Raw genomic sequence first — 25,318 nt, forward strand, 5'->3', positions numbered from 1 at the left:
CCACGGTGGACGGTAGCACGCCCCACAGTGGCACACCCCACGGTGGATGGTGGCGCGCGCCCCACGGTGGCGCGCCCCATGGTGGACGGTGGCGCGCCCCACGGTGGACGGTTGCACGCCCCACAGTGGCACGCCCCACAGTCGATGGTGGCGCGCGCCCCACGGTGGCGCGCCCCACGGTGGCACGCCCCACGGTGGATGGTGGCGCGCGCCCCACGGTGGCGCGCCCCATGGTGGACGGTGGCGCGCCCCATGGTGGCACGCCCCATGGTGGCGCCACTATGCGAATCTCGCAGTCACGTGACGCTCCATGTTCGCGCGATAAGGGGGCACCGTTTAAACGGTCGGAGAGCCTTCTGAATGGCTCTCGGTAGGTCGGCTTAGTTTTCTGGGGAGTCGGACGACTCCGTGAGGAAAGCCTTAGAATTAAGGTATGTGTCCTGACTCGGGAAACTTTGAGGAGACTCTGGCTCGGATTCCAACTTTTCCACTAACTTTTATATCCAGCTGCGGGAGGTTTTAGTTGGGTAGGATGGACGCCCACCGGTACCAGGTTTACTCAGAACTGGTGGAGCAGCAGGTGGCGCAGAGACAGGGATTGAGGGACTTCTTTCAGCGTCCCTTGGGAAAAGACAGGGACTTTTCTCAAATCTGAGGGACTTCTCAGGCTTGGGAAACTGGGTTGACTTCCCCTGCTTCTCTTTCTTCTTGCCTACTGCTACTGCTAAGTCACTTCAGTCGTGTCCGACTCTGTGCGACCCCATAGACGGCAGCCCACCAGGCTCCCCCGTCCCTGGGATTCTCCAGGCAAGAACACTGGAGTAGGTTGCCTTTTCCTTCTCCAGTGCATGAAAGTGAAAAGTGAAAGTGCCCCCATATTAAAGCCGTACTTTTTGCTTATCTCCACTCGGTATTCACTTTCTGCCACGTGGTGGTGTCCGTTGCACTCCTCTGACCACGTTTTTATCAATACCCGAGAACTAGATGCCAATTTATATAGATAATTTTAGATCTGATCTTAATTTCTGTCTCTTAATTGGTTCCATATATCGATAGGGGACTATTTTTTAAGAATTTGATATTTTTTCAATAAAAGTGTGAAACTAGCCATTACATGAAGATTCAGAATTTGTTTTTTGTATTTGCTTTGCCGATCAGTAGTTTTTCAAAGTGTGTGGGGGATGGAGGAGCCTGGCAGGCTTCCTTCAATCTGTAGGGTCTTGAAGAGTTGGACACAACTGAAGCAACTTAGCATGTACTCATGGGGGATGGGATGCCATAGTCTTTTTCTGCTTGGAACCTCTAAATGGCTTAGGGAAAATCCCATGGATGGAGGAGCCTGGTAGGCTGCAGTCCATGGAGTCACTAAGAGTGGGACACAACTGAGCGACTTCACTTTCACTTTTCACTTTCTTGCATTGGAGAAGGAAATTGGAAACCCACTCCAGCGTTCTTGCCTGGAGAATCCCAGGGACGGGGGAGCCTGGTGGGCTGCCGTCTATGGGGTCACAGAGTCGGACACGACTGAAGCGACTTAGCAGCATTAGCAGCAACCAGACACTGCTAGCTTCTGATTCTCCTCACCATTGCTTATTCCACTTCTTGAAAACTACCCCATTCCGTCATGTGGAAAAAATAGTGAATTTATTTAAGGAAAACATATTAAGTAAAATTATAGGTGATGCATTTCATAAGAATCACATAGATGGTACTTAAGGAGTAAAATTCAGCAAATAAGAGATTGTGTTTACCTTTGTGAGGGATTTAAATATTGTTTGAGAGATGTTTATAGGGGTGGTATTTTTATTATATAATAGCTGTTTTTTCTCTCGTTTCAGCACTTTAAGATTTGTTCTACAGAACACTATGTCTGAGAGAAAGCACCAACGAAAAAATACTCATCCAACAAAGAACAATGGGACATACAAAAATGAAGGTAAAAGGATTCTTATAATGTCTTACTTTAAAGATAAAGTATGCTAGTATGCAACTTGACTATCAGAGAAAGGGGTAGTGACTTAATTTGTTCAGGCTGCTATGTAGAACACTGTGGACTGGGTGGCTTATAAACAACAGAAATTTATTTTTCACAGTTCTGGAAGTTGTGAAGTCCAAAATCAAGACACCAGCAGGTTCAGTGTCTGGTGAGATCTGCTACCTGCTTCATAAAGGGCTGTCTTCATGTTGTATTTTCACAGGGCAGGAAGGGCAAGGGAGCTCTCTGGGTTCTTTATAAGGGCACAAATCCCATTCATGAGGGAACCTCTTTCATGACCTAATCACCTTTCAAAGACTCTACCTCCAAGTACCCTCACCTTGGAGATTAGGTTGGAACATAAACATTCAGTCTGTAGCAGTTAATTTCCTCAATTGCTATGGGAATGGAACATTTTCCCACAGACCATTTGAAGTACCAGTGTTCTTCAGAAAACATTTTGGGAGAACCTGTTCAAACTAAATCTCTTCTAACATGTTAATACCTTGTACCTTTGTTTACTACGAACAATGTATGTTTACTGATAATTATAATCTATTCTCATTAAGAAACTACTTATTGCTTATTCATTTTATCTTATTTCATTAGTGATTCTTTTACTTAGCCTTTCCATTTTTTCATTTTTTATATATAACCTCAATTTATGTTTCTGATATCATGATGGCAAGAAATAAGTGCATAAGTGCTAGTCATTAGGAAATCTTATAAGCAAAATAAAATGCCCCACTCTGGAGAAGATGATGCAACTTAATTGTAAGGATGAGCAGATGAACTGTCTCACATTTTATATCAATTTCCACACTTTCTCAAAACTAATTAGTTATTATTTAATAATTAGAGCTGCCATTTTTTGGGGGGTCATCCCAGTGCACCAACTCAGAGCACCCTGTATCATGCATCAAACCTAGACTGGCGATTCATTTCACATATGATAATTTACACGTTTCAATGCCATTCTCCCATATCATTCCGCCCTTGCCCTCTCCCACAGAGTCCAAGAGACTGTTCTATACATCTGTGTCTCTTTTGCTGTCTCGCATACAGGGTTATTGTTACCATCTTTCTAAATTCCATATATATGTGTTAGTATACTGTACTGGTGTTTTTCTTTCTGGCTTACTTCACTTTGTATAATAGGCTCCAGTTTCATCCACCTTATTAGACTGATTCAAATGTATTCCTTTTAATGCTGAGTAGTATTCCATTGTGTATATGTATCACAGCTTTCTTATCCATTCTTCTGCTCGTGGACATTTAGGTTGCTTCCATGTCCTGGCTATTATAAACAGTGCTGTGATGAACATTGGGGTACATGTGTCTCTTTCAATTCTGGTTTCCTCAGTGTGTATGCCCAGCAGTGGAATTGCTGGGTCATATGGTAGTTCTATTTCCAGTTTTTTAAGGAATCTCCACACTGTTCTCCATAGTGGCTGTACTAGTTTGCATTCCCACCAACAGTGTAAGAGGGTTCCCCTTTCTCCACACTCTCTCTAGCATTTATTGTTTGTGGACTTTTGGATAGCAGCCATTCTGACTGGCGTGAAATGGTACCGCATTGTGGTTTTGATTTGCATTTCTCTGTTAGTGAATGATGCTGAGCATCTTTTCATGTGTTTGTTAGCCATCTATATGTCTTCTTTGCAGAAATGTCTGTTTAGTTCTTTGGCCCACTTTTTGAATGGGTCGTTTATTTTCCTGGAATTGAGCTGCAGGAGTTGCTTGTATATTTTTGAGATTAATTCTTTGTCAGTTGTTTTGTTTGCTATTATTTTCTCCCATTCTGAAGGCTGTCTTTTCACCTTGCTTATAGTTTCCTTTGTTGTGCAGAAGCTTTTAATTTTAATTAGGTACCATTTGTTTATTTTTGCTTTTATTTCCAATATATTCCAATATCAACTGGTTTGATCTCTTTGCAGTCCAAGGGACTCTCAAGAGCCTTCTCCAACACCACAGTTCGAAAGCATCAATTCTTAGGCACTCAGCCTTCTTTATGGTCCAGCTCTCACATCTGTACATGACTACTGGAAAAACCATAGCTTTGACTATACGAACCCTTGTTGGCAAAGTAATGTCTCTGCTTTTTAATACACTGTCTAGGTTTGTCAGAGCTTTTCTTCCAAGGAGAAGAGCTGGCTTGGTGGTGGTGAATTCTCTCAGCTTTTGCTTGTCTGTAAAGCTTTGCTTTCTCCTTCAAATCTTAATGAGATCCTTATTGGGTAGAGTAATCTTGGTTGTAGGTTTTTCCCTTTCATCACTTTAAGTATATCCTGCCATTCCCTTCTGGCCTGAAGAGTTACTTTTGAAAAATCAGCTGTTATCCTTATAGCGATCCTCTTGTAAGTTATTTGTTTCTTTTCCCTTGCTGCTTTTGATATTTGTTCTTTGTGTTTAGTTTTTGTTAGTTTGATTAATATGTGTCTTGGTGTGTTTCACCTTGAGTTTATCCTATATAGGACTCTCTGGGCTTCTTGGACTTGGGTGGATATTTCCTTCCCCATTTTAGGAAAGTTTTCAACTTTTATCTCCTCAAATATTTTCTCATGCCCTTTCCTTCTGTTTCCTTCTTCTGGAACACCTATGTTCAAATGTTGGAGCGTTTAACATTGTCCCAGAAATCTCTGAGGCTGTCCTCCTTTATTTTTATTCTTTTTTCCACTCTGCTTCATTTATTTCCACTATTCTATCTTCTAGCTCACTTGTCTTCTCTTCTGTCTCAGTTCCTCTACTGTTGGTTCACTGCAGAGTGTTTTAAATCTCACATATTGCATTGTTCATTACTAATTGACTATTTATTTCTTCTAGTTCCTTCTTAAACATTTCTTGCATTTTCTCAACCCGTGTCTCTAATCTATATATCCATAACTCTATTTTGTTTTCAAGATTTTGCATTATCTTTACTATCATTATTCTGAATTCTTTTTCAGGTAGACTCCCTATCTCCTCCTCTTTGGTTTGGTTTGGTAGGTTCTTATCATATTCCTTCACCTGCTGGATATTTCTTTGCCTTTTCATTTTGTTTAGTTTGCTGTGTTTGGTGTCTCCCTTCTGCAGGCTGGAAGGTCATAGTCCCTCTTAACTGTGAAGTCTGTTCCCTGTGGGTGGGGTTGAATCACTGCCTTGTGAGGGTTTCTTGATTGGGGGGATTTGTGTCTGTGTTCTGGTGGATGGAGCTGGCTCTCATCTCTCTGGAGGGTAATGCAGTGTCTAGTAATGAGTTTGGGGGTGTCTCTGGATTTGGTATGACTTCAGGAAGCCTGTTTTTAATGTTCAAGATTGTGTTCCTATTTTGCTGGAGGATTAGCATGGGGTGTCTTGCACTGGAACTTGCTGGCTCTTGGGTGGAGTTTGATTTCAGTGTAGATATGAAGGCTTTTGGGTGGGCTTTTATCTATTAATGTTCCCTGGGGTTAGGAGTTCTATGATTGTCCAAAGTTCTGAAGGTGAGCCTTCTGCCTTAGGGTTTTTGTCCCCCTTTTAGACTAACATCAAGACTCATTTCGAAGAGATTGGTTTGCCTTTCTGGATATCTGGGGTCCTCCACCAGCATTTAGAAGTTGTTGTGTGGAAGTTGCTCCACATGCAGGTTATCTTTTGATGTATTTGTAGGGGAGAAAGTGGTCTCCCCATCCTATTCCTCTGCCATCTTGGGACTGACCTGCACTATTGTTTCTTGACTGCTTTCCCTTTGTTTCTGCATTCCCTCACCTCCCTAATTAGTAACTGCTTGAGTCTGTTCTTTGGAACTCAGGGAAGACTGAGGGGCCCAAAGCCTTTTTCTACAAACAAGAAACAGGGAAGACAGAGGGGCTTTTGTCCTCAGGAGGGCCCTGCATGTTTCTATTCAGTTTCAAACCCCCCTTTTCTGGTATACTTCTCAGTCCTGAGGAGATCATGAGTGGGACAAGAGAGGGAATGAAGTTTTGGATAGAGAAGTTAGTCATAAACTTGACAAATGAATTTTGATTTTAGAGGGACTCAGGTTCAAGAGTTTTGGAGAAGGCAATGGCACCCCACTCCAGTACTCTTGCCTCGAAAATCCCATGGGTGGAGGAGCCTGGTGGGCTGCAGTCCATGGGGTCGCTAAGAGTCAGACATGACTGAGCGACTTCACTTTCACTTTTTCACTTTCATGCATTGGAGAATGAAATGGCAACCCACTCCAGTGTTCTTGCCTGTAGAATCCCAGGAACGGGGGAGCCTGGTGGGCTGATGTCTATGGGGTCACACAGAGTCGGACACGACTGAAGTGACTTAGCAGCAGCAGCAGCAGCAGGCTCAAGAGTTATCACCTGAAATCACTTGAATTGAAATACCTTTGAAATCAATGTGTCAGTGGACCAAGCACCTGCTATTTGGAACTCAGAGGTCAATCCTTTCCCCATAGCATTGAGAAACATATTAGTGAGGGGGGCATCTTCATCTTTGAAGTGTTCTGAAGTAGCTGACTTGTGTAATACACAGATGAGATGGTAGACCCTGCCATTGACATGGTCACCCTCATTTCAGTGGGTATGATGGGGTCCTGGAATTGTAGGCCCAGGAGGAGCACTTAACTGCCTGCCTCAAGGTGAGTGCAGTTCATCTGATAAACAGCAAGACTGGAAGGGGAGTCACATTGGTTTGACCACCAGATAGTTCAGTTGGTAAAGAATCCGCCTACAATGCAGGAGACCCCAGTTCAATTCTTGGTTTGGGAAGATCTGCTGGAGAAGGGATAGGCTACTCACTCTAGTATTCTTGGGCTTCCCTTGTGGCTCAGGTGGTAAAGAATCCGCCCACAATGCAGGAGACCTGGGTTTGATCCCTGGGTTAGGAAGATCCCCTAGAGAAGGGAAAGGCTACCAACTCCAGTATTCTGGCCTAGAGAATTCCATGGACTATACCCATGGGGTCACATAGAGTCAGACATGACTGAGCGACTTTCACTTTCATTCTCTAAATGTAGCTAAGTGATCAATAGATCCCTTGGATCTTGAAATATCTCAACATACCCTTAAGTTGCATTTGATCCATGTATAAATAAATAAAATTTGAATAAATATTTATTTATAATAAGATATAGAATAACATAAAAATAAGTAAATCAAGCTCTAGATCTGGTGATTTGAGCTGTCTTGTTGGTGAATGGTAATCCCTTACTCAGTTCTCACATTTACCCAGAATACCATGAATGAGTGAACTACTGAGGAAGGGACCCTACAGTGAAGTCACAAGGAACCATAGTAAATCTTTTTCCCAGGCTTAGCCAAAGGGATCATCAGCCATTTACCACAGTTATTGTGCATTTGCTTTAAAGACACTCGCTCTGAGCCAGAGCTCAGCAAACTTTTCCTGGAAAGGGCCAGATCACAAATATTTGAGGCCTTGAGGACCATTTTATCTGTTTTGTAACTATTTAACTCTGCTGTTGTAGGGTGGAAGCCTCCAGAGACAAGTATGGCTATGTTCCAATAAAACCTTGTATATGGACATTGATGTGTGGATTTCAAATAATTTTTGCATGTCAAGAATTATTACTTTTTTAACCATTCAAATATGTAAAAACAATTCTTAACTTGCAGGCCCTAGAAGAACAGGCCAAAGATCAGGTTTGGCCTATGGGTTATAGTTTCTCAATCTCTTATTTAAGCTAATGGAATCACCAGGTCCCTAAAACAACAGAGTGGAAAGCTAGCAAAATGAGGTGGCATCCATTTCTAGGATCTCTGGCAAATATGTTGTGTCCAACTCTTTGTGACCTCATGGACTGTAGCCCACCAGACTCCTCTGTCCATGGAATTTTCCAGGCAAACATACTGGAATGGGTTGCCAGTGCCTTCTCCAGGGGATCTTCTTGACCCAAGGATTGAACCTGTGTCTCTGCATTGCATGCAGATTCTTTATAGTCTGAGCCACTAGGAAAGACCATAAGCCCAAAGCTGATACTTTTAACACAGTGACTTTTAACTGTGGTTGTACACTGCAGTCACATGGAGAATTTAGAAAATGTGGGTGCCTTTAATTATTTTGAGTATAGCTTGGTGCTGGTGATATTCTCAATCTCCCCAAGTACCTCTACTGTGTAAACAAGGTTGAGAGCTACAACCCATACAGTGGGGTATTACACAGCAATGAAAAAGGAAAGACCATAACTGGATTTCAGAAACATTATGCTGAATTTAAAAAGCCAGATGGAAAGGTATACAGTATGTATGATTCCATTTACAAGAAATTCTACTTCTAGGATTTTTGGCAAGCAAAACTACTATATAGAAACTGTGAGCAGATAAAGGTTTATATGGAGCTGGGAGATGAAAAGATTAACTGGGAACAATTTGGAGTGTAGTATATGCTTTATATCTTGATTGTGGTGGTATTTAGCTTTAATCCTTGACTTTTACATATTATAAGTAATTTGAGATCAGGAGAAGTTTCGTGAATTGTCCAAAGTGATGTAGTTTAAGAATCAGAGAGAAGACAGGTGGATCTAATTATCAATAATTGTTTCTATTATGTTAGGTAACGAGTCAATAGTAATAGTGCTTCCCCTCAAGAACCTAGTAAAACTCTGACCTAACTTTTTTATACAAGTAAAGCATGGACATGAAAGTATAACTATTGTGTATTCCAAACACCTGCATTCCAAACCTCTCCTCTTCCTCATCCTGCTTCTCCTCGATTTCTCCCATGATAGTGCCATCTCTCAGATAATGCTTCCCTGAGGGCTCAGCAGATAAAGAAACTGCCTGCAATGCAGGAGACACAGGTTTGATCTCTGGGTCAGGAAGATCCACTGGAGGAGGAAGTGGCATCCGTTTCAGTATTCTTACCTGAGAAATCCCATGGACAGAGGAGCCTGGTGGGCTGCTAGGTCATAAAGAGTCAGACAGGACTGAGGGACTGAGTATGCGTCTGAACTGACAGAAGAGTTTCCTTTTGGGGTGTGTGGGATTGAACCCTTAGGCCAGGTTGGCATTTTGCTTGCCTGTTAGCCTAAGACATTGTACATGGTGAGTAGGCCACTGATGTGTGTTCAAACTTGTATTTTTGTTCCACTTTTCAGAATACAGAGGTGGTGATAGTTCACCTGAAGGAAGAAATGAAGGTTGGAGTTCTTTCCAAGATGATTTTGACAAGAGGAGCCCTCGTTATGAAGATAATGAATATGAGACTCAGCCTTCACACCACTCTGATGATGATGGAAGTATGGTGATGAGGAATGTCCATGAGGGCCCCAAAGAAAGACAGTAAGTGACCAGGCAGCAGGGTTTGCACACAGCAGCCCCTGGGACAGTCCAGCTCTCCCTGTGGACTTCTTTTCCTTCTCTCACTGTAAAACTGAAGTATGCTAGAAGTGGAATAATGGTTGTGCAACCCTAATTGAGTTTTCCCTGGTGATCAGTGGTAAAGAATCCACCTGCCAATGCAGGAGATGAGGGTAAAATCACTGGGTCAGGAAGATCCCCTGGAGAAGGAAATGACAACCCACTCCGTTATTCTTCCCTGGGAAATCCCATGAACAGAGGAGCCTGGTGGGCTACAGTCCATGGGGTTGCAAAGAGTGAGACACAACTTAGTGACTAAACAATGATCCAAACTGTAGTGCTGGTGTCAAAGAGACGAGTGTGTACAGAAGACTCTCTTAGCACTTATGGCCACTCACTCTTCTTCTCTCCATGTCAGCTTTCCCTATTCCTTCCGAGGCAACGGGAGGAGAGTGAGATGGCGCAGAGAAGGCAATATCTGTGTTACTGTGTGGGGAAATGGAAAACCTGTGATGAGAAAAATGAGGGAGAACACACAAGATGGTGCCCAAGGGAGCTGGTTTAAGGTCACAGTGAGTATCCTGAAAAAAGTATGGAATGCGAAGGAGAGAAAAATCAGGAGGAGTTATGTTGTTCTCATGTTGAGATGCTAGTTTATTCTGCTGGGGACAGTTTGTAATCTGACCATTTTATTGCTTAGTTAACAGTCTTGTTCATCTAAGGAAAAATTCAGAGAAGCAATATAAAGGGAACAGACCGACTGTAAGGAGAACATTGGAGACTATCTCAAGGCAAAGACATAAACTACTGATTAGGATATGGAGCAGCTCTGCACTAGAGGTCTCAGTTTGGCTAGCTGAGTGTGGGACATGGGGGGCCGAGTCTCTGGAGACCTTGTCTGAGGGGCAAGCAGTATCTGCACTAGGTAGGATCTCCTGGAACTTTATTAAAGAAAGATCATCTCTAACACCTTGATTAATTGGCAGAGAGCTTTGACTGGAGAGGAGTATTTTGGAAATCCATATTATGCACAAACATAAAAAATCATACCAGTGGTCCCTTCTTTAGATGCCCTTTCAAGCTCAGTAGAAGACTGGAAAAGAATAGGAAAAGGTTTGTTCTCCAGGCTAAATTCCCTGTCATCTGTCCTCTGTCCTAACCCCTCTTTTCATCCTTAGATTCCTCATGGGAAAAAGTATGACAAGATGTGGCTAATGAACTCAATCCAGAGCCTTTGCAGTGTCTGCTTTACTCCAGTGGATGTAAGAGAGGATGCTGAAGCCAGATGAGTGGGCACAGGGAAGGGGGAGAGATCTGGTATAGCAGGGTCTGTTGGCCTCTGATACTATTGCTGTTGCATTTAATCCCTATAGTTCCACTATGTGAAAAATGGGGCTCGATTCTTCGTGCAGAAAGCTAGCACTGCCTCCGCCTTGATGGATGTAAGCTACAAGATCTATGATGAAGAGAACCAAAAGGTGTGTGTCCAGATCATTGCCTATAATGCATCCTGGGACAGGAGGACAGGCCTGGGGCTAGTCGTCTTCTTGAACTAGAGTTGCTGCTTACCCCACCTCTTCTTCCTGCAGATACCTATCTTTGTCAACCCCTCTGCTGTTCCCTACTCTGTGCGTAATAAGTTGAGACCAGAAAAAATGGAGAAGTTAAAGGTAATGCCAACTCAAGGCATCCTGTATGCCAACACTCACCTCTGTCTCTTCTTCCCCCAGCCCCCCATCCCTCTCACCCCCGATTTCCCTGCCACCACCACAGTCTCAGAGTGGCTCTCTCCCTCTCTCTGTCTCTGCAGCTGGCCTTTAACAAACGATTTGATGTCTCCCAGCAATCTCTTGACCTCCAGAAGCTCCGCTTTGACCCAAGTATGGCTGACAGTAGTAATTTGAGGGTGGGTGTGGGCAGAGGGGGTCTTCCTAGAGGGAGTCTTGGGGATGGTAATGTGGTGAGGGGCTGATTATGGGCCTGGACCCCACTTGGTGTTCTGATTCCCTCCCCTCTCCTTCCTGAAGACTTGATGGGCCATGATATTGAGATAATTCTGAATCAAAGAAACTGTATGGCTGCTGCCCTGCAGATCATCAAGAAGAACTTCCCTGAGGTGAGGCTGAAGGCCCAGCTCTGATATTATGGTAGGGGGTGGAAGAGATGGGGTGGAGGACAGATTTGTCTCCAAGATCCAGAATAGTAACCTTCACTCTAACTCTTCTTCACCCAAAGCTATTGTCCTTGAACCTGAGCTGCAACAAACTGTACCACCTGGACGGCCTGTCTGACATTGTGCACATGGTCCCCACAATCAAGATACTGAACCTCTCCAACAATGAGGTAAGAAGAGGGAGTCAGATCAAAGTTGGGATGAGAGTAGGGGGGTTGGTTGTGGTCATCAGAGTGATGACAGGAGGCAGATGAGGGCACCTGAGGGGTGAGTGGGGTGGAGGCTGGGCTGCAGGGGCCTGGTTGTTTCTCTTGCCCTGGGATTCCTTTTCCAATTTCTTCTCCATATTTCTCAGCTGAACTCTATGTGGGAGTTGAACAAGATGAAGGGGCTGAAGCTTGAAGAGCTGTGGCTGCGAGGGAACCCACTGTGTAACAGATTTCCAGACCAGTCCACCTACTTAAGGTTTGTGTGAGACCATCCTGTCAACCCTTCTTGGTGACCTTTACCCATGGGGGCCTAAACTATTACTGACAGTACCTCTTTGCCAAAGGTGGCAGCCATGATCTTCTGGGAGGATCATAGGCTCTGCCTTCTCTTTTCTGTGTTCCTTCAGTTCAGTTCAGTTCAGTTCAGTTCAGTCACTCAGTTATGTCCGACTCTTTGCAACCCCATGGACTGCAGCACGCCAGGCCTCCCTGTCCATCACCAACTCCCAGAGTTTACTCAAACTCATGTCCATTGAGTCGCTGATGCCATCCAACCTCTGTCATCCCCTTCTGATGCCTCATCCTCTGTCATCCCCTTCTCCTCTCGCCTTCACTCTTTCCCAGCATCAGGGTCTTTTCAAATGAGTCAGCTCTTCGCATCAGGTGATCAAAGTATTGGAGTTTCAGTTTCAGCATCAGTCCTTCCAGTGAATATTCAGGACTCATCTCCTTTAGGATGGACTGGTTGGATCTCCTTGCAGTCCAAGAGACTCTCAAGAGTCTTCTCCAACATCACAGTTCAAAAGCATCAATTCTTCGGTGCTCAGCTTTCTTTATAGTCCAACTCTCACATCCACACATGACTATTGGAAAAACCATAGCCTTGACTAGATGGACCTTTGTTAGCAAAGTAATGTCTCTGCTTTTTAATATGCTGTCAAGGTTGGTCATAACTTTTCTTTCAAGGAGTAAGCATCTTTTTATTTCATGGCTGCAGTCACCATCTGCAGTGATTTTGGAGCCCCCCCCAAATAAAGTCTGCCCCTGTTTCCACTGTTTCCCCATCTATTTGCCATGAAGTGATGGGACCAGATGCCATGATCTTAGTTTTCTGAATGTTGAGCTTTAAGCCAATTTTTTCACTCTACTCTTTCACTTCCATCAAGAGGCTCTTTAGTTCTCCTTCACTTTCTGCCATAAGGGTGGTGTCATCTGCATATCTGAGGTTATTGTGTCCCTTACCCGTGAGGAATTTCCTTCCTCTGACCTGCTTACCTCTTCAGGTCTCAGAAATCTGCTTCTGGTTCTCTGCCCCTAGCATTCTCCACCAGGGCCTCCCAAGAGCATGGTTCAGGAATCAGGGCTCCTCTCCCTCACCGAGACCAGGAGTGACCAGACTTGACCCTACTGCTGGGCCTTGGACTGAGAAGGGTCCTCCAAGTCCGGGCCTCATGCTGAGATGGGCCTTCCTTCTCCATGCTGAGATGGGGCTTCCTTCCTCCATTCAGAGAGGGTCCTTCTCCCTCTACCTCCAAAAGTGTTCCCCTCCTCTTCCATGTTTACACAGGGGCTTTCCTGCCCAGTGCTGGGGGCTGAGGTCCTGGGTGGCTGCTGTCATGACATCCATTCCCTTGGCCCAAAGCCAGGGGCTGGATCCTTCTTAGGAAAAAGCAGGGTTCCTTGAGTCAAGGGGCCAGAAGTTGGCCACTGCCAGTGTGCAGAGAGCTTCCTGCGGCAGGACAGGAAGGCAGGGGGCAGAGGAGTTAGAGGAGACTGCAGGACAGGCCTCTCGGGGGACACCGCCTCTCCCTCCCTGCACACGTCACATCATCCTGCCTGTCCTCCAGAGGAACCCCCGGTAGCCTGAGACACGTGTGATTCCTCCGAGAAAGATCCAACTCAGACAGGTGCAGAGGCCATCAGGACAGAAAGTGGTGATCATGAGGGCGGGCCAAAGACCCTCAGCTCCACACTGAACCGGGACCTGGCCCTTTAAGATCTACCCCCATGGCTACTCTGTTTCCCATGCCCAGGTCTGACCGAGCTCACACAGGTGTCAAAGCTTCAAGAAGCATCTAGTGGCTGGCCCCCAGCCCAACATGTGCATAGTTTCCATTACTACCTGGGGTGCCTGGGGTGTTCCAGGGCAGGGGAAGGAGAGGGCTGCAGCAGGGGCACTACTTCCTCTTCCTTCTGTCTTCTCCCCTGAGCCCCACCATGGTAGAGTTTCCTTCCCTTCCCTTCCCTTTGCTTTCTCTCTCTCCCTTGTCTCTGAGCCCCTATGTCTCCCTTGTTTCTCCCCTCCTCCCTCCACTCTCCTTCTGTCTTCATCCTTCCTGAGCCCCACCTCACTCACCTCCCTGCCACAGCCTCCTGGGCCATCCCTAAGGTGTGACCTGACTTGGCAGAGTGCTGGATGCCCAGTGAGGTAGCAAAGCCCCAGGCTCCCATCCTCCCATTCCCTCTTCTCTCCACAGCCTTCACTGGGCCCTAGAGGAAGGAAGGCAGGGAGGAGAGGAAGGCCTGCAGACTGGATTTGAAGTGCTCGTCCTTGAGGCACAGGAGAAGGGAGTCAGGACAGTCTAGGTGGGAGCTACCCAGGGGAAAGGAGCGGGAGAATGAGAGGAGGAAGGAATATTAAACTTAAGGTACTCAGAGAGATGAGGAGATGGTGCCTTTCAGTCAGATGAGAGATACTCAGTGTTCAACAGGGAAGTCAACCCAAAACCCTCAAAATCAGAAGTTGAGGTGGGTACAAGGGGCTGCTGAATGGGCAAGAACACCCCAATCTGTGTTTATCATGTTAATGTTTTAATTCAAATTAGGCATTACAGCCTTGAACTATCAATCATCTCTTCTCTATTTTTGGTTTTGGACAGTGCCGTCATAGAATGTTTCCCAAAGTTACTGCGCCTGGTAAGTTCTTATGTAAATCATTGTATCTTACTAACATTTCAGACCTCCTACACTCAAGCCCTTTGGGTCTTGCCTAGATTATGTGTTGGCATCAGACCCTTGACCACTTTAGGGGATATGGAGTCTTGAAAATGACATGGATATGCTCACTGGAAAAATATCCATAAACACATACACAGACACATAAAAGTTGCATATAATACTAGAGACCTCTAAGACATCATGATGAAGACACCCACTGTAAGCTTGCCTATGGACTTTCTAGGACCCTTTTACAACTTACCTCCTATCCTCTGTGTCCTGGGATCATCCTTTTCCCTGATCATCCGGGGTCACCCCTCTGGTCTCCACTCCTGACTTCCTCTTCCATTCTACAGGATGGCCAGGAGTTACCCTCAACAGTTGTCACTGACAGTCACCCTCCCTGTGCAACAAAGCCCAGCAAGGTGAGGAAGAGGATCAGAGAATATTTGGGGCTATTGCAGGTATGGGTTTATCCACTACATAGTCTCAAATGCCTTTTGATTCCAGGAAAACAATAAAGAACCTGACACACTGAAGAATATGATCCTTCAATTCCTGAAGCAGTAAGTTCACTTAGACTTGGCACCATGAGGAATAGAAAGGGCTGAGTCTGGGTCAGGCCACCAAACCGCAGGTCTCCTTTGGGGTTTGGATCACTGACAGCCTGTCCTCGTTGCTGTTCCACAGATATTACTTGATCTATGACTCTGGAAACCGATATGGCCTTCTCAGTGCTTACCACCACAAGGCCTGCTTCTCCTTGACCATTCCATTCCACTCTGAGGATCCAGGCCTGTGAGTATCACTGCCCAGACTCCTCCCTCAGGCTGTGTGGTTCCCCATCAGACACAGGCCAGCTCTTGCTAACATCCCTGCTGGCTGGACCACCACCCATTGTTCCTCTGTCTCCTAGAAGCAGCTTATGTGCGTACTTCAAGGACAGCAGGAATATGAAGAAGGTCAAGGACCCCAGTGAGTGTGTGGTGGGAAGGCTGGGCAGGAAGAGTGGTGAGGGAGCCAATCATAGGGTCCAGGGCGTGGCAGCCCTGACTTTTGCTTTCTTCCCCTCCCATACAGACCTGCGTGTCCAGCAGTTGAAGCACACAAATAGTGACATTGTGCGTGCCCTCTGTATGTTGCCCAAAACTCAGCATGACCTCAGCTCCTTCCTGGTGGACATGTGGTTCCAGACAGTGAGCGTTTGTTTCTTCCCTTGGTGGGGCGGCAGTGACGGGGTGGGGAGCCTGTAGGGGGATGGTCAGGCAGGAAGCCACAGGTGGGGAAGAGGTTGAAGGGGTGACATTACCTGGGCTCTTCCTTTTCAGGGTACGATGCTCTGTTTCTCTGTCAACGGGATGTTCAAGGAAGGTAAGTGTGTGTAGCCCTCTTTGCCCAGATGCCCCACTGTTTCCTCCTCTGGCTAGGCTCCCAGCTCAAGAGCCCTTCCAGCTTCTCTCCCCTCCCCTCGACTCCCCTCCCCTCCCCTTTCATTATGTCCCCTCCCCTGGACTCCCCTCCCCTTCACTGCCCTTCCCTTCCCCTCCCTTCCTTCCCCTTCTTTCCTTCCCTTCCCCTCCCTTCCCCTCTGTGTCTTCCAGCCCTCAGTCTTCCCATAGACAACCCAGATCTGAACTGCGTCCATGTCTGCCTTCCTGCCCTGGGCATTATGGACATAGGCTGTGGAGTTTGGTGGTTCCCATCTCAGATCTTTACACTGAGAACTTGGGCCATTACTTAACCCCACAGTTTCCTCATTTGCAAAATGGGGTCATAATGTCCACCTCTTGGGCAGCTATGAAAAATGCATCCCATGAACTTGTGAAGTGGTTGTCATGGGGACACGTACACCAGGAGCAGACAGCTCCTACAGTTGCCCTCCCCATTCCTGACACCGTGGCTCCCCAAATGAATAGCTGTCCCCTCAGCATGACTGGGGTCCACCATGGGAGCCTGTAAACATGTAGGGCTCTAAGAGGTATTGTTTGTTGTTTGTTGTTGAAGTGGAAGGAGGGTCTCAGGAGTGTGTGCGTGCCTTCACCCGGACCTTCATCATTACCCCTACCAGCTCTTCAAGGTGAGAGCCGTGTTGTGGGCAGAATGACCCATCCAGCATGGTTTCAGGGTCCTGGACATGTGGTGGGGCAGACCTTACGTTTACTCAGTATTGTGGAAAGCCAGCAGGGAGCTCCAAGGAACAATCTAGCCTAGTGGTTAGGAAGAGCATGGACTCTGGAATTGGCACATGGGTTCTCTCCCTGACCCAACACTCTCTGTGTGACCTTGGTCAAGTCACATGACCTCTCCATGACTCAGTGTCTTCTGAAAATGGGGATCAGACTGTACACTCCTGTACTGTAGTGTACTGGGCTGCTGTTCAGGGTAAACGTGAAGTTGTCTGTGGGTTGGGGATCAACCTATCCATTGAGTGAAGCTGGTAGACAATCTCTCTGAAGGTGGGCTCTGTGTGAGGGGCAGAAGAACCAGTCAGGGAGCCTGGGGACAGACACAGGAGGGGGATGGAAGGAATCTGGTTGCTGAATGGCAGTGGCAGCAGTCAGGATTGGGGGTGCTGGTTGTCCATCCATCACTTGTCTAAATGTGTATTTTTCCTCCAGTCTTTGTATAGTGAATGATGAGCTATTTGTGATGGAAGCCAGGCCTAAAAACACCCAGAGTGCAGTCTCCATCCCAGTGCCCACACCGTCCACCAGCTCCGTGGCCACTTTGTCCGAGGAACAGCAGCAAATGGTACAAGCCTTCTCCACTCAGTCTGGGATGAACTGTCAGTGGTCTCAGAAGTGAGTATTATGTGTGCATGAAGATAAGGGGGAGCTGGGAGAATGATGGAATTAATAATGGCAACACACAGGAAATTTGGAAAAATAAGTATTTGGATATTTTGCTTGCAAAAAAGTAAGCTCGTGAAAAAGATAAACAAATTTTATGATTATATATGTAAAGCATTCTAAAAACAGTACATGCTCATATGACATGATATTTTATATGGAAAATGCTAAGAAATTCACTAAGAAACTGTAAAAATACATAAATAAGTTCAGTAAAATTTCAAGATATAAGGTCAGTGTACAAAATTCATTTATATTTCTATACACTTAAAATGAAAAAATCCTAAATTGAAATTAAGAAAACAATTTGATTTATAGTAGTATCAGAAAGAATAAATATTTAGAGCAAAATGTAACTAAAGAAGTAAAAAAACTGTACCTTAAAATCTTCAAAACATTGTTGGAGTAAATTAAAGAAAATCTAAAAACAAACACAGAAGGATATTCTGTGTTCATGTTGAAAGACTTAATATTATTAAGATTGTAGTGCTATTCAAAGTGATCTACAGAGTCTATACCATAGCAAAAAATCCCTGTTGGCTCCTTTCCAGAAATTGATTAAATGATCCTCAATTTTCACATGGAAGTGCATGGACTCAGAATAGTCAGAACAATATTGAAAGTGAATAATGTTGAGGACTCACAAGTCCTGGACCTCACAATTTCTAAACTTACTACAAAGATACTATAATCAAGGCTGCATGGCACTGACATTTGATAGATCAGTGCAATAGAATTGAGAGTTCTGATGTAAACCCTGACATTTGTAGCTTATTAATTTTTAGTGGGTGCCAAATTAATTAATGGAGGAAAAACAAATAATCTTTTTGACAGATGGTGCTGGGACACATGAGTATTCACATACCAAAAAAAAAAAAGAATTGTGTCCCCTATCACAGACCATATACAAATATTGATTCAAAATGGATCAAAGACCTAATATAAAATCTACAAGTGTAAAAACTCTTGCTGACTTTCACTTAGTATGATAACCTCTAGGTCCATCCATGTTGCTGCAAATGGTACTATTTCATTCTTTTTTATGACTGAGTAATATTCCATTGTATATATGTACCATATCTTCTTTACCCATTTCTCTGACAATGGACATTTATGTTGCTTCCATAGCTTATCTAATGTGAATAGTGCTGCTATGTACATTGGGGTGTGTGTATCTCTTTGAATGATGGTTTTCCCTGGATATGCCCAGGAATAGGATTGCTGAATCATATGATAGTTCTATATTTAGTTTTCTAAGGCACCTTCTTGAAAAGTGAAAGTGAAAGTCACTCAGTCATGTCCAATTCTTTGCGACCCCATGGACTATACGGTCCATGGAATTCTCTAGGCCAGAATACTGGAGTGAGTAGCCTTTCCCTTCTCCAGGGGATCTTCCCAACCCAGGGATCAAACCTAGGTCTCCTGCATTACAGGCAGATTCTTTACCAGCTGAGCCACAAGTGAAGGCTGTACTGTTGTCCATATTGGTTGTACCAATTTACATTTCCACCAACAGTGTAGGAGGGTTCCCTTTTCTCCACACCCTCTCTAGCATTTATTGTTCATAGATTTTTTTAATGCTAGCCATTCTGGCTGGTGTGAGGTGATACCTCATTGTCATTCTGATTTGCATTTCTCTAATAATTAGTGATGTTGAGCATCTTTTCATGTGTTTTTTGGCTTTCTCTATATAATCTTTGGGGAAATGTCTATTTAGATCCTCTTCCCATTTTTTGGTTGGGTAAGTAAAGTAAGTCAGACAGAGAAAGACAAATATCATATGATATCACTTACATGTGAAATTAATAAAAACGATACAAATGAACTTATTTACAAAACAGAAATAGACACAGATCTTGAAATAAATTTATGGTTACCAAAGGGAAAGTGTGGGGAGAAGTGATAAATTAGGAGATTGGGATTAATATCTACACACTGCTATATATAAAATATATAACTAATAAAGACCTACTGTATAGCACAGGGAACTATACTCAATGTTCTGTAATAACCTATGTGGGAAAATAATCTGAAAAAATATATATATATAAACTCACTTTGTTATATACCTGAAACTAACATAACATTGTAAGTCAATTATACTCCAATAAAAATTTTTAAAAGCACTTAGAAGAAAACATAGGTGTATATCTTCATGACCTTGAATCAGGCACTGGTTTCTTATATGTGACACCAAAAACACAAGCAGCCAAAGAGACAAATAAATTGCACTTCATCAAAAATAAAAACTTTTGTGCATCAAAGGACACAATCATGAAAGTGAACATACCACCCACAAAATGGGAGAAAATATTTGCAAATCTCATATCTGATAAGCTCCACTGTCTAGAATATTGTAGGATTTTACAAGTCAACAATCAAAACATAAATACCAATTTAAAAATGGAGAAAGGATTTGAATAGATATTTCTCTAAATATGGTATACAAATGACCGACAAGCCCATGAAAACATGCTCAACATCATTAATCATTAGGAAAATACAAATCAAAACAACCACTCACATCACATCCACTAAGATGGCTTTAATCAATGAAACAAAAGATAAGCATAGGGGAAGGTGTGGAGAAGTTAGAATGCTCATATATTAGAGGTACATGGAACACTCACTTCGGGAAAACATTTGGAAGTTCCTCAAAATATTAAAATGGAGTTACCATATCACCCGGTAATCCCACTCCTAAGTATCTACCAGGAAAAATGAAAGCATATGTTCACTCTAAAACTTATTCAGGAATAGCATTATTCATAATAGCCAAAATATGGAAACAACTGATGAATGGATGAATAAAACTGGTACATCCATAGAGTAGAATATTATTCAGTCATAAAAAAGAATACAGTTCTGATATATGTCATGACATGGATGAACCTTGAAAACATGATGCTAAGTGAAAGAAGCCAGTCACAAGAAGTCAGATATTGTAGGAAATGTCCATAATTGTCAAATCCACAGGGACCAAAAGATATTAGTGGTTGCCAGGGGAAGGGGAGGAATAGAGAGGGATCATTAATGGTTAAGGAGTTTCTTTTTGAGGTGTTAAAATGATTCTGGAATTAGATAGATGTTATAGGTGCACAATCTTTTGACTAATAAAAAGCACTGATTTTTATGTGTGATTGTATGATGTGTGATTATATCTCAATAAAAGACAGTTGGAAACTAGTACTTTATAATTTTTCATTTGTCATTTTCTTGAATATCTTGATCAGTATATATTGAATTCCCTGTTCTTTTGCACAACTCTATTTTTCTGTTTTAAACTCCAGTGGGCATGAATGCTAGTGACAGATGATTTGGTTTTCACTGGTCTTTCTTCATCATTACACATAGTGTTCACACTGGTCCATGTGTCCCAGCAAGAAAGTGGCATGGATTTAGTGGTGGCATTGCAATGTCAACGTGTCTGTATTGTGGTACTAATGGAGAGCACCTGTTCTTCTCCCACCACAGGTGCCTTCAGGACAATGACTGGAACTACACCAGAGCTGGTCAAGTCTTCTGTATGTTCAAGGTGAGGTCTGGGAATCAAGTAGATTAAAGATAAACGTTCCTGAGCCTTTGGGGAGGCCAAGAAAGTGGAGGCGGATGGCCTGGGAATGGAACTTGGGGACTGGCTTTTTAACACCCCAACTCCTTCCCTCCAGACTGAGGGCAAGATCCCAGAAGAAGCCTTCAAAGAAATCCCCTAAAAGGATCCCTTGGATGTCGTCTTTGGCTTCATCCACATCGTCTTTTTCTCTCTAGCCTCAGGCCACGCCAGTGACTGGGGTTGGAGACTGACCAAGAAGTCAGTTACATTATATGCCAGTTAACATATCCTGAGAGTCAGTTGTTCTGCATATTTCTCTCACTCATTGTTGTTGTGTTTGTTTTCATAATAAAGAGTGATGATGAATGTTATATGTTATGTGTCCTGCATTGCTCTTCCCTGCCCCAATCATGAGCCAGTGGGTCCAGGCCTGAAAAGTCCTGCCCTCCTCCCTGACTCACATTCCCCTTGGTAGTCCCTGGCAGATACATCAAGCTTGATGTCAATAAATTATGATGAGAGGAGACATGATATGCTTCCAGGGATTGGTTTTTGGAGGTGGTGTGACCCAGATGCTCTTCCTAGAGATTCTCAGAAGCAGGCATGTGACCTGGAACAACAGAGGCTTTGCAAGGGATGCCGACTGGCTAGTGAGGGCAGTGGAAAGAAGGAAAGAAGATGAGGACGTACATGTTTTACTTCTTATTCCTAATTACTTCCAAAGACCATACTATGAACGTTTCAAGATTGTCATACAGATGAATGAGAAATCCTGGAGGAAGGCATGGTAACCCACTCTAGTATTCTTCCCTGGAAAATCCCATGGACAGAGGAACCTGGCAGGCCACAGTTCAAAGGTTCACACAGAGTTGGACACAACTGAAGTGATGTGAACATGCATGCACGAGTGAGAAATGGGCCTTTTCACACTTCTCACCATGCTTCCATAGGGATTCTCATTCATCCCCTGTACTGCCCTCTCCCCCTTTCTGAAGGTGCATTGTAGGAGGGATCTCACTTCAGTACCTTAGAGTAGGGGAGAGTCAGCCTGTCTACCCATGCATCTCTCAGAGAGCGGACATCGGGTGCTTGAGGGGGTTGAGCCATTTCATTTCACTTCCAAACAAATAACACGAAATCTAACATTATGGTCAAGTCTGTGTGACCTTTCTCACTGACACAATTAGCAGTACAGAATTGCAAGCAAGAGTTGAAAGGTACACAACTTATTTTCTGCACTTCTGTAATGTCTACCCTTCAGACAACAAGCAGGCATGATTTTTGAAATGAGAATAATAGCAATATCACATTTTAAGCTACATGATGATACAGATGTGGTACCACCCATTTACAAATTATGCCTCCATTTTGGGGTCTTGCATAAGTTATTTTCTACCACATGCAACTTTTCAGTTCTTTATGTACATGAAGGATCCATACATTGGCTTGTGAACTCTTTAAAAATATGAACTAAGGGGATGATTGCCATTACATTAGGAATTTTGCTGTTCAGTTGCTAAATTGTGTCCAACTCTTTGAAGCCCCATGGACTGCAACACACCAGGCTTCCCTTCCTTCACTGTCTCCAAGAGTTTGCTCAGATGCATGTCCATTGAGTCGGTGATCCTATCTAACTATTTCATCCCCTGCCACCCTCTTCTCCTGCTGTCATTCTTTTCCAGCATCAGGGGTCTTTTCTAATGAGTTGGTATTTCACATTATGTGGCCAAAGTACTGCAGCATCAGTCCTTCCAATGAATATTCAGGGTTGATTTCCTTTAGGATTGACTTGTTTGATCTCCTTGCTGTCCAAGGGACTCTCAGGAGTCTTCTCCAACACCGCAGTTCAAAAGCATCAATTCTTCGGCGCTCAGCCTTCTTTATGGTCCAACTCTCACATTTATTCCTACACAACTACAGGAAAAACCATAACTCTGACTACACAGACCTTTGCTGTCAAAGTAATATCTCTGCTTTTTAATACACGATCTAGGCTTGCCATAGCTTTCTTTCCAAGGAGCAAGTGTCTTTTAATTTCATGGCTGCAGTCACCATCTGCAGTGATTTTGGAGCCCAGGAAAATAAAATCTGTCACTGCTTCCACTTTTTCCCCTTCTATTTGCCATGAAGACATGGGACCAGAGGCCATGATCTTAGTTTTTTAAATGTTGAGTTTTAAGCCAGCTTTTTCACTGTCCTCATTCACCCTCATCAAGAGGCTCTTTAATCCCTCTTCATTTCATTCAGTTCAATCGCTCAGTCATGTCCGACTCTTTGCAACCCCATGAACTGCAGCACGCACGCCAGGCCTCCCTGTCCACCAAACTCCCGGAGTCCACTCAAACCATGTCCATTGAGTTGGTGATGTCATCCAGCCATCTCATCCTCTGTCGTCCCCTTCTCTTCCCACCTTCAATCTTTCCCAGCATCAGGGTCTTCATATGTGGCAGTTCTTCGCATCAGGTGGTCAAAGAATTGGAGTTTCAGCTTCAGCATCAGTCCTTCCAATGGATATTCAGGACTGATTTCCTTTAGGATGGACTGGATGGATCTCCTTGAAGTCCAAGGGACTCTCAAGAGTCTTCTCCAACATCACGGTTCAAAAGCATCAATTCTTCGGTGCTCAGCTTCCTTTATAGTCCAACTCTCACATCCATACACGACTACTGGAAAAACCATAGCTTTGATTAGATGACTTCCCTGGTGGCTCAGACAGTAAAGCGTCTGTCTACAATGCGGGAGACCCGGGATCGAGCCCTGGGTTGGGAGATCCCCTGGAGAAGGAAATGGCAATCCATTCCAGTATTATTGCCTGGAAAATCCCATGGACAGAGGAGCCTGGTAGGCTACAGTCTATGGTGTAGCAAAGAGTCGGACACGACTGAGCGACTTCACTTTCACTTTCTTTCACTTTGACTAGATGGACCTTTGTTGGCAAAATAATGCCTCTGCTTTTTAATAAGCTGTCTATGTTGGTCATAACTTTTCTTCCAAGGAGCAAGCATCTTTTAATTTCATGGCTGCAATCACCATCTGCAGTGATTTTGGAGCCCCCCAAAATAAAGTCTGTCATTGTATCCATTGTTTCCCCATCTCTTTGCCATGAAGTGATGGGACCGGATGCCATGATCTTAGTTTTTCTGAATGTTGAGTTTTAAGCCAACTTTTTCACTCTCCTCTTTCACTTTGATCAAGAGGTTCTTTAGTTCTTCACTTTCTGCCATAAAGGTGGAGTCATCTGCATATCTGAGGGTGTTGTTATTTCTCCAAATCTTGATTCCAGCTTGTGCTTCATCCAGCCCAGAATTTCGCATGATGTACTCTGCATATAAGTTAAATAAGCAGGATGACAATACACGGCCTTGACGTACTCCTTTCCCAATTTTGAACCAGTCAGTTGTTCCACTTAATGTTCTAACTGTTGCCTCTTGACCTGCATACAGGTTTCTCAGGAGACAGGTATGATGGTCTAGTATTCCCATCTTTTTAAGAATTTTCCACAGTTTGTTGTGATCCACTCAGTCAAAGGCTTTTGTGTAGTCAATGAAGCAGAAGTAGATGTTTTTCTGGAATTCCCTTGCTTTCTCTATGATCCAACGAATGTCAGCAATTAATGTTATTCCATGTAATGCCTCAATTATCACAGACCAGACTTGACATTCTCAGCTAGAGAACAGAGATCACAGTGTACACGTCTCAGTCACATGTGAGGAATAGAGGCAGACTCCAGTGTAAACCAACAATTGCACTGCCTGGCTCAACTTAGGCTCTTTGAGATCCCTTGTGGACAGGGAACATGGAACTCATTACATGGACCTTCTACATCCTCGCTCTACATCATCAGGCTTCCACATCCTTGACCTCCTTCTTTAGCCAGCTCAGATGCTACCTTGGTCTTCCATTCACTCGTTCTCCTGCAGATTCCTTGCTTTCAGTTCTTTTGCTTTGATGATTCTGGGCAAATGTTAACGCTGCAGCCTGTCTCTCTGAATCTCTTTCTGCCCTTCATTTCCAACTAACTTGTGTACCTTCCCTCAGAATTGCTCTGGCTCCTGTGTGGTACTTTCTACTCCCAACACTTTGTCCCAGAACTTTTGTCTGAACTGATCCCTTACCCTTGGGATCTCCGCCTGTAGCCCCCATCCCCAGCCCTACTACTACTGCTTATATTCAAAAATATGGATTATATTTATCCTATTTACCTGCTCATACGTTTGTTTTTATTGCTGATCTTCATTTTCTACTTAAATATAGATCACTTCACGGGAAATAGAAGGGAAAACAGTGGAAACAGTGTCAGACTTTATTTTTGGGGGCTCCAAAATCACTGCAGATGGTGATTGCAGCCGTGAAATCA

At 44.0% G+C, this 25,318-nt stretch overlaps 1 protein-coding gene across 1 annotated transcript; it reads left to right on the forward strand.

The window, feature by feature from the left end:
* The first annotated feature begins 291 nt into the window (after window positions 1-291).
* NXF2 (nuclear RNA export factor 2) lies at window positions 292-21,332 on the forward strand. The gene is made up of 22 exons (XM_015461560.3): window positions 292-431; window positions 1,839-1,936; window positions 9,039-9,222; window positions 9,659-9,812; window positions 10,419-10,502; window positions 10,614-10,718; window positions 10,830-10,910; window positions 11,051-11,120; window positions 11,268-11,356; window positions 11,476-11,583; window positions 11,769-11,878; window positions 14,502-14,538; window positions 14,916-14,984; window positions 15,070-15,125; window positions 15,250-15,357; window positions 15,476-15,534; window positions 15,640-15,755; window positions 15,888-15,930; window positions 16,564-16,636; window positions 17,178-17,360; window positions 20,883-20,943; window positions 21,077-21,332. Exons 2-22 carry the CDS (start codon window positions 1,867-1,869, stop codon window positions 21,119-21,121), a joined length of 1,905 nt encoding a protein of 634 aa, XP_015317046.2. The 5' UTR covers window positions 292-431; window positions 1,839-1,866; the 3' UTR covers window positions 21,122-21,332.
* Window positions 21,333-25,318: the final 3,986 nt, after the last annotated feature.

This window comes from Bos taurus, chromosome X, assembly GCF_002263795.3.
Source record: "Bos taurus isolate L1 Dominette 01449 registration number 42190680 breed Hereford chromosome X, ARS-UCD2.0, whole genome shotgun sequence".
Lineage (NCBI taxonomy): Eukaryota > Metazoa > Chordata > Mammalia > Artiodactyla > Bovidae > Bos > Bos taurus.

What these genes read in the sequence shown, in the direction of transcription:
- NXF2 (XM_015461560.3), top strand. Translation starts at nt 1,867, where the DNA reads ATGTCTGAGAGAAAGCACCAACGAAAAAATACTCATCCAACAAAGAAC. An exon ending in TGGGACATACAAAAATGAAG is followed by an intron (nt 1,937 to 9,038) that starts GTAAAAGGATTC and finishes TCCACTTTTCAG; the next exon opens with AATACAGAGGTGGTGATAGT. An exon ending in TCTGCTTTACTCCAGTGGAT is followed by an intron (nt 10,503 to 10,613) that starts GTAAGAGAGGAT and finishes TAATCCCTATAG; the next exon opens with TTCCACTATGTGAAAAATGG.